The following is an 8,899-nucleotide window of genomic DNA, read 5'->3' as shown; positions in this document are numbered from 1 at the left end:
GCAGCCTTGGGTACTTGTCCACAAAGTTTATTACAAAACCATGTACTGCCACTCTCATTCAAAAGAGAAAATCCCTGATTTAGTTTTCCTGGCTCACAGTGGCTCCACTCCAGTTCTCCAGCTACTGCTTCCCCTGATCTCCCATGCAGGAGTCTTTTCACATTAATTTGGTACAGCAGCAGCTCAAACTTCAGCACTGGGTCACATTAACGTGGGAAGAAAACTCTTATAAAAACCTGTCATTCTAAAACTGGTAAAAGTGAAAATATATCTGGGAAAGGCCTCACTGCAGAAAGCTCTGAACTCTTCCTTGATCTGAAAAAAAAAGCAGAAAAGGGGAAGATGAATTAGTTTAATTCCTTCCCAGGAGGAGGAAATTAGCTGAAGAGCTGACTTTGTGCTGCTGTTGCTGGATGCAGAGCCTTGGCTGATGCAGCCCTGCACTAAAATGAGATCTGGCTCTGTATGAAGCCTCACTCTTTGAGGTGCCTCATGACTAAAATAGCACCTGGGCACTAAAACCAGAACTACAGGCTGCTTTCTGAGAGAGAAAAGCAAAAACTACAAGCTAGCACTTCAGACTTAAAAAAAGATAAAATTACCAGATGGCTTGAGTCTGCAACCCCACAGCCCATTCAGCATTTGCTTTATTAACCCTCGTATCCCTTCATAGACAAGTATCTCCAGAAAAACTTGAGGAAACACAGGCTAAGCCTGGCTTTGTGTAGCACTGGACTGGTTTCAATAGGCAGTGACATGTCAGGAGGAGCAGGTTGGTTTCAGCTGCTGAGATGTCACAGCCCAGCCTGCTCTGTCCTCACCTGCCTGTGGCAGCACAGAGCACACACAGGAGGTGCCAGCACTCACCTCAGGGCACCACTCGGACATCCACGGAGTCGTAAGCTGAAGCTTTCATCTTTTCCAGTGGCTTCCCAAAGAGCTGCCGCAGGGCTGTGTAGTCAGGCTTCTCCTCATACTCCAGTGCCATCACCTGCTCCAGGTAGTTCTCCAGGGCATCTGCAAGGAAAGGGACTCGTATTGGAGCAGCACACAAACTCCAGCTGCCAAATGGCCATTTCAGGCTGCTTGTCCTGCAGCCAGCTCACCCACCCCGCCCCAGGCAGCTGCAGAGAGGAAAACCAAGGCTAATACAAAGCTCAAAGAATGACTGAATTATACAATAAAATAGAATCACCAAGTGGTTTGGGTTGGAAGGGACCTTGAAGCCCATCTTCTTCCACCCCCTGAACACTTTTCAGGCATGGGACAGCCACAGCTTCTCTGGGCAACAAAATGGGATGGGAAGTGTCTTCTAGCCCCAGATATTTCATTTCTAAACCCACCAGCACAGCTGACTCTTCAGCAAGGTTCATGAAGGCAGATCATGGAAAGCAGCCCTCATTCTTCTGTACAGAAAACAAGGGATTTGTTCCCAGCCTGCCAGGCAGTTCATGCAATGCTTGGTCAACATCACCACTGGAAGCCATTCTGGACCAGCACTCCAGCACAGAGGAAGTTCTGGCTTCAAGTACAATCAATCCTCCATCCCTGAGTCTCATTGCCACTGAGAGCAAGCCCATACCTGGAATGGATCTCTGCCTGAAGCATAGTTGGAGAAGGCATCTCACATCCTTTCTGTACCTGGAATAGTCAGCACAGAATCCTGTCAGAAGGAGAAGCAATGGAGCCAGGCACCTGAGCACCTGGCTGTGACAACAGGGACAAAAAAAAAATCCCCAAAAGTCTGAATTCAGCTGGCTGTGTTCTGGATGAAGCAGACCTTGGGGTTCACCAAACACCCTGTGACCAGGCTTAGACTTGGCTGTGGGATTTACCACATCCCAACAGTGTATTGTGACCTGAGGATTTCAGTCACAAACCCCCATCACTGCTTTCTGCTGAGCATTTCCCAGAAGAATAGATGATTTCTCCTACCTTTCTTTCTGTTCCACCACAGCTTTTATTTTGTCCAGCTCATCAGACCAAGGCAAAATGCCACAGAGCCATTTCAGAAGACAGTAGCCCAGAGATTCCAAGTCACTCCGTCGAGATGGTCCTGATGGGAAACACGAGACATTCACACGTCACTCATGAAGGGGCAGAAGTAAAGAAATTCAGGAGCTTCATGAGGGTGTGCTCTGGGGTATCAATACTCCTGGGAGCTTGCTAACATAGTTCAGGAATCACCTCCCAGCATCTCAAGGAAGATTTCCTGAACACTGTGAAAGAGCAGTCACATCCCAACCAGGAGAAGGACAGAATTTGATACAGGCTGCCCAGGATAGTGTGGAGTCTCCATCCCTGGAGGGATTTAGAAGCCATGTAGATGTGGCACTTGGAAACTTGGGTTAGTGGTGACCTTGGCAGTGCTGGGTTTACAGCTGGACTCAATGATCTTAAAGGTCTTTTCCAACAAAAGTGCTTCTATGATTCTATGCCTTTCCAGCTCTCATTGCTTCAAGGTCAGAGCAGAGCCTGCTGCAAGTCTGTTTTGGGCAGGGATCCAGTCTGGCTTGAAACAGATCCCTGCTAAGCCAGCACGAAGGGCTCTGTTTTCTATTCCCCACACGCCTGCAGCAGCCAAGGCTCCAGATGGAGCAGGAACATCCCTGCTGCAATCACTGAATGACCTGGCAAGTCCCAACACAGCAGCCATCAGGAGGCAGGAGTGAACAGCCCAAAGAGGAACCTGGTTCCTAGTGCATGTGAATGCCTGGAAAGCAGCAGTGCCAGCAATGCCAGCACAGAGCCTGAGCTCCAGGGAGCACCACCACAGGAGCAGCCCCATCATGTGTCAAACCCACAAACCTGTGCCCTTGTGGCTGTCCAGGCTGATGAATTCCACGGTGCCCTCGTGAGGGGTTCTGCTGCCCTCGCGCCGAGCCACGTGCTTTCCCCCGGGGCAGTAGCGGAACGCGAAGCCGTAGCCAGCGAGGGTCACCTGCAGGGCAGCACACAGCACCCACCTGAGTGCAGAGCAGCCCCCAGGGCTGCCCCACAGCTCCTGCTTGAGCACTGTCCAGCCTGCTCTGCTGCCCTGCCTAAGGCAGGGACCTGGAGGCTGCCTTATCCCAAGTCACAATCCCACCTTCAGTGCCCTTCCCTGGCAGCACTGCTCCTGCTCCCTACCTGTGTGAGGTCTGCTGGGTTCAAATAGATGTTCTCAGCAGTGATGTCCCCATGCACATACTCATTCTCATGAATGTACTCCAGGCAGTCTAGCTGGGAATAAACAGGGGGAGCATATCAGATCCATGCAGGCTCCTGCAGCACCCTGGCTATCACTGAGCTGGACCTTCCCCAGCTCCCTGCAGCCATGTGGATGAGCACTAAAAACACACTATCTCACAGCCTTCAAGTTCAAAGGTCAAGTTTTTCTCATTCTTCTTATCCCAAATTCCTTCAAAGTGACACAGTGCTCAAAAGATGCTACTGAAGTTTACAGCAAGTTTGGAGACCCCACCCAAGCCCCTGGAGCAGCTTTAAAACACTTCTGGGAGATCCAGAAGGAAGTTAGAAGTCTTTTCTGAAAAAGTCCCTTGGGAAGGATTGGTTCTCCACATACCACACGAATTGCAATCTGAAAAGCTGCCTTCTCCCTCAGCAGGTGCAGGCCATCGCTCAGGACAGACTGAAGAGATCGCCCCAAATCAGAGAACACCAAAAACCTGCAGGAGAAAAGGGCTTTGCACATGGCAGTACCTACCTGGTTTGGAGACCCTGAAACAGACACTTGCCAAGTGATCCACTGGACCCCACTTCAACTCCAAGCTGACCTGGGCAAACACTTCCTTGATTTTTGATGAGAGAAAACTTCTTATAAAGGAGACAGGTGTGCTCATCATGTGTTGCAGACACACAGCCTGAATCTCCCTCCCCTCTGTGTTGTGTCAAGGACCAAAATAAGGTGTCCCCAGCCTGAAGGGCAGCAGCAGCAAAAGCAGTAACTTCACCAGCAACATAAGGACTGAAGGAAACAAAGTAATGAGAGGCAAACCATTTAAGACATGATAGGAGCAGTGCATAAGGTCAGGAGCCCAGGGAGCAAAGACAAAAGGACTAGTGGACAGCAGGCAGAGGAGAGGGAAAGCCAGAGATGCTCAGACAGCCCAAGAGCTCAGTCACCTCACCTGTAGCTGTCTGCATGCAGTCCAAAGCCAACACAGTTGGGGATGCCCAGCAGCGGCACGGAATGCCACTTCTTCCACTTCTGCACTACAAGAGAAGAGGACAGTGCAGCAGAGGCTGCTGAGGAGCTCCAGGAGGAAGGAGTTAGGGATGCTCCTCCTCTGAAGGTCTGCTCTGCCCTGGAGAGCTGACAGTGGCCTCTCATCCTGACTCTGTCCCCAAAATTCCAGTCTGATGTGTGCATTGGCATGTCAATGAATATAGCACTGTAGAGCAAGAATGGAGCAGGGAAGACTCTGGGAATATCAGAGCAGGCTATGGCATGGGATTTCTACAGGGCTGGGTAAAACAAGTAGAGGGGAGAGAGAGAGAGGGTGAGGGATTTTTACACTTCTCCCAGAAGTGTAGATTTGACATAAATTCTTCCATCCCTCCTGCCTACATTCTCTGGGCAGCTTTGTTCTTGCTCAAGTTGTGAGATCAATGGAGTTGATACCAGAGAGCTGCTGATAGAACCATCCATGGAAGAGGGACAGGAGAGTGAGCCAAGGTGAGACAGGCTGCAGGGCTGGACAGCTCCCAGACACAGTGAGGAGCACAAGAAAGCTGTGCTCACACTGTACTGTCCTACAGCACACAGACTGCTGGGAGAACTGGCAATGACCGAACTCCTCAGCACTCTGGCACTAACCAAGCAGGGGATTAATTTATCCTAGCTTGGCCTTCCAAGAGATTCACATAACTGATGAGAGGGAAATGCCAGTTATCCTCAGTCCTTGCCCTCATAAGAAGCACCAACCTGTGCCTGCTTTTGCAGCTCGCTGGAAGAAATTCTGTTCATTGTAGATCCTCCCATCTTTGGCATCCTAAAGGGAACAGGGAGGAGCGTTACTTCAGCCACACACATCCTGCTGGAAAGGGAAACTTGGGTAAGATTGCTATAAGACCTTAACTACTCACTTTAAAGAAAGCAAAGATCAACTAACAGAGCTGAGAGCAGAGCTCAGGTGTCCTGGTTCCCTATTTAATGCTGCCCCTAACAACCACATCAACTCTGACTATCAGCACAGAATAGGAGAGGGGCCATCTCAGGTTGGGACTTTCCAGCAGCCCATTTACAGCTGCCTGAGGGTTAACAATAGTCAGGCAGTGCAGCCCAGGCACACCATGAAGACAGCTCTGGTCCCACAGCTGTTACGTTAATGGGAGCCAAGGGTGACCTTCTTAGCCACAGCAGGGATGAGGGCATTTCTACAAACACACAAGTCTCTACAGAGAGCTGTAACATTTATTCCAGCTGTCAGAAAGTGAGACAGGAAAGTCTGTATTAGTAACATGTGAGGTATTGCTGTCATCAAGTGACCTCAACTGCACACAGTTCCCACTCAGAATGTCTGTGTTTGCCTACACACACTAGCTATTCAACACTAACTCAGGACAGTTGCTGTCCTGCATGGGAGAAAGCAGTAGTGTTATTCTACCTGGTTTGATACAAAACTGGTATCAAAGATAGCTGGAGGAACACCAGGCTGCAGACAACAGACTGTGTCCCAGAGGGTATTTCACTCTGCATCTTGCCTGTGAGCCCATGTGGGTCATCAGACCCCAAAGCCAAAATGTTCTCATGTGCCATATCACACTCCACAGTGCTGAGCAGACCACCAAGCAGCCAAAAGAAAACCAGAGAAGTTGGGAGTGTTGCCTACAGAAGTGATTACAGTTTCCCACCAACTGGTTCTAGTTTTGTGGCACTTAGCAGATTTTTCTCATCCACACTGTATTCCTTCTCCATCCTCTTACATGTCTCCTCTGACAAAGGCAGAGGGATTACCCAAGTGCATGCAAGAGCCCCACAAAGCCATCAGTCAGCACTGGCCCTCCTACAGACCAGCAATCCCCAAGAGCCACAGTAGACAAGAACACAGTCTTTCAGCTCTGGTTCGTGAGCCACTGAACATCAATCGACTGAATTTCCACGACAGAACAGCCGTTACTGGAAATAACACATTTCTGGAGAACCCAAGATATTGACAAGCACCTGGAAAGCTGGCTTGGAACTCCAACTATAATTCCTATTTGAATTCAAAGTGCGCTCTGGCTTTACATAGTGTCTCCATGCTGGCTCTCACACTGCCTCAGCACAGCACCAAATTCCAACCTCTCCAGTTTCCCCAGACTTCAGCAGGGTGTGTGCACGCCTGCCACAGAGGAGAAAAGTTGGTCTGACATTCCCAAATCAAGATCTCTACCTCATACCACCAAGTTCGGTTCTGCAGGTTCCTGAGCCTGGTCAATCAAAGCAGCAGCCTTCTATGATTAAGGCTTTGGGGGTTTTTTAATTCTCATATCCATTTTCTTCATACCTTTAGCAGAAAAGCCAACTGAAATCCCAGCACAACACCCTCAGGAGGTTAGATCCATCTCCTAAGTTAGCAGGGGCCTCTCTGACAGCTCTCTCCCAATTCCTCATATACTCTCAGCCAAACAGGTCAGGACACAGTACTCTATGCACTATTCCTTACCCAAACAGATCAAAACTCACAAGTTTGAGGGAGTAGCTTTGCTTTTGAGGAGAGGTTCCAGATGCTGACTGCGCTGTGGAAGGATGGAACAGATGTGGTTACAGGAGCATGGAAAAGAGGTTGTGCATCATTAAAGGCAGCCTGTGCAGCTGGATTAACTCATCCTCTGCTTCTTTCCCTTGAGCTTTGCAAAGCATCCTCTGTGACAGCGCCTTCCCAGATCACTACAAAATAATTCTTACCTTGCTCCAGGAGCTCAGCACCCTGACATGCAGTGCAGTTCTGCTTAAGTCACAGAAGCATCTGGGCAGGGCTACAGTATGGGGGGGCTTTGAGGGGTATGTAAAGAATAGATCATTAGTAGAATCTCAAAGGCATCCCCAAATTCATTTGCTGAGCACTCCCTCCAGCTCACTCCATGGTTTGATAAATCTGTAAGGGACGCCAAGTCCCTCTGCTCTGTATGGATGTTGTATGTGGTTTCCCTTCTCCAAAAGGATTTGCACCCATGACTTGGCTCAGGGCAGTTCCTCTTCTCATGCTCTTAGAGCAAGTGCTATCCACAGGTCACCTGTTGCTCATCACCTAAAACTGACATCTATGAAAGCACTCTCCACTATTGGTTTTCCTTTTTATCACATTTTTTTTTAAACATAGATGGATGCTCATACTTTGTTATGCAACAGCTTGAATAATAAAAAAGAAAGTAAAACCAAATCAGGCAAACTCAGTAACGGAAAAAATTCCTCCTGAACAGTTTCCAAATTAATGAGAGAAGATCAAAAACTCCCCTTTGGAAGTTTACAACTAGACTGAAAAGATCAGCATTTACTAAATGGCTGAGAAGCAGCCTGTGTGGTGTGGTTGCTTTCTTTGGCCCCAAAACACGCTGAGAATTGACATTTAGTGGGTACTGACACCAACTACAGCACAAGAACTCCTGTACCGTGCCAGCAAATAGTTTTTGGACCTAAAAGAACAGAAAGAGGAAGTGTGGCCCCAACGGACATTCCATAATAACAGAGCAGCGTGGCCTCTGCTTGGTATTATGCTGGTGGCAGAGTGGCTGACAAGCAGATGCCCAGTGAGGAACAGCTGGAGCTGTGCCAGGGCAGGTTTAGGCTGGATATCAGGAAAAGGTTCCTGAGCACTGCCCAGGCTCCCCAGGGAATGGGCACAGCCCCGAGGCTGCCAGAGCTCCAGGAGTGTTTGGACAGCGCTGCCAGGGATGCCCAGGGTGGGATTGTTGGGGTGTCTGTGCAGGGCCAGGAGCTGGACTCCCGAGTACTTGTGGATCTCTTCCAGCTCAGAATATTGTATGAATGACGGATCCTGCAAGCCTGCGGGTCACCGCCAGCCCGGCGACACCGCAGTGTCACCCACTCCGCGGCCTCTGGGGGTTTCGGGATGTCCCGACAGCTGTCACCGAAGCCAGAGCCGGGGACCCCCGCCCCTCTCTCCCCGGTTCCCTCTGCCCGCCGCGGGCCCCACAGTACCTTCGTACACCAGCCCGCAGCCGCCCTGTTCCAGCAGCCGCACCAGCCTCCACTGCCGCCCGCCCTGGTCCGTCAGCACCGTGTCCGCCGGGAGCGGCGCGGCCGGGCCGGGCCGGGGCTTGCGGGGCGAGCGGGGCCCCAGCCGGGCCGCGGCCGCCCGTAGGGAGGGGGAGGTGGCGGGGCTGGGGGCCGGCGGCGGGCTCGGGGCCGGCGGCGGGCTGGGGGCCCGCGCTGCGAGCTCGGTGTGCTCCTCGGGCGGCGCGGGCAGCCTCCCGCCGCAAGCCGGGCAGAAGCGGAACGCGGGCTCCACGGCGAGCCCGCACTGAGGGCAGAACCGGTCGGGCCTGCGGGACACGGACAGCGTCAGAGCCCGTCCGCCGCGCCGCTACCACCGCCCCGCTCCCGCCGCCCCCAGCACCTAGGGGAGCCGCCGGACAGCTCCGCCCGTGGCCGGTCCGGTGTCTGTGTCCGTGTCCCTGCCCCCGTCCCGCGCCGCCCGCGCACCCTCCTGCCCGACATGGCCCCGCCGCAGCAGCCCGGGCCCGCCCGCCGCGCCACCACCGCCACGGCGCAGGCGCCCGCCGGGCCGCGCCTCGGCCGGGCGGGACAGCGGAGCTGCCGTAGACGATCGGGGGCCTCAGGGGACATTGGCATCTGAAGGGATACGGGGACTGGGAGCGAACACCGGGGATCTGAGGGGACACGGGGACTTCTGAGGGGACACGCGGGCTTCTGAGGGAACACCGCACTTGT

The 8,899-nt window shown here is 52.1% G+C and overlaps 1 protein-coding gene across 3 annotated transcripts; it reads right to left on the bottom strand.

The window, feature by feature from the left end:
• Nucleotides 1-11: 11 nt before the first annotated feature.
• Nucleotides 12-8,695, bottom strand: VRK3 (VRK serine/threonine kinase 3). 3 transcript variants are annotated; one of them, XM_041462437.1, is made up of 12 exons: nucleotides 8,565-8,695; nucleotides 8,147-8,490; nucleotides 6,651-6,723; nucleotides 4,928-5,039; nucleotides 4,131-4,210; nucleotides 3,566-3,668; nucleotides 3,130-3,222; nucleotides 2,809-2,941; nucleotides 1,936-2,056; nucleotides 1,583-1,641; nucleotides 868-1,017; nucleotides 12-315 (listed from the first exon to the last, which is right to left on the bottom strand). In XM_041462437.1, exons 1-11 carry the CDS (start codon nucleotides 8,663-8,665, stop codon nucleotides 869-871), a joined length of 1,368 nt encoding a protein of 455 aa, XP_041318371.1. In that variant the 5' UTR covers nucleotides 8,666-8,695; the 3' UTR covers nucleotides 12-315; nucleotide 868. The 3 variants fall into 3 exon arrangements, with proteins under 3 accessions (XP_041318371.1, XP_041318372.1, XP_041318373.1); XM_041462438.1 differs by having other exon boundaries at nucleotides 4,928-4,994; XM_041462439.1 differs by having other exon boundaries at nucleotides 4,131-4,215; nucleotides 4,928-4,994; nucleotides 6,671-6,723.
• Nucleotides 8,696-8,899: the final 204 nt, after the last annotated feature.

Source organism: Pyrgilauda ruficollis, unplaced genomic scaffold (genome assembly GCF_017590135.1).
Source record: "Pyrgilauda ruficollis isolate IOZ18807 unplaced genomic scaffold, ASM1759013v1 scaffold16, whole genome shotgun sequence".
NCBI classification, from domain to species: domain Eukaryota; kingdom Metazoa; phylum Chordata; class Aves; order Passeriformes; family Passeridae; genus Pyrgilauda; species Pyrgilauda ruficollis.
Note: the sequence above shows the minus strand (reverse complement) of the source record. Positions and strands in the feature narration are given on the sequence as shown.

What these genes read in the sequence shown, in the direction of transcription:
- VRK3 (XM_041462437.1), bottom strand. Translation starts at nt 8,665, where the DNA reads ATGTCGGGCAGGAGGGTGCGCGGGCGGCGCGGGACGGGGGCAGGGACA. An exon ending in TTCAGATTGCAATTCGTGTG is followed by an intron (nt 3,223 to 3,565) that starts GTATGTGGAGAA and finishes GTTTATTCCCAG; the next exon opens with CTAGACTGCCTGGAGTACAT. An exon ending in CAGGCAGAGATCCATTCCAG is followed by an intron (nt 1,018 to 1,582) that starts GTATGGGCTTGC and finishes CTTTCCTTGCAG; the next exon opens with ATGCCCTGGAGAACTACCTG.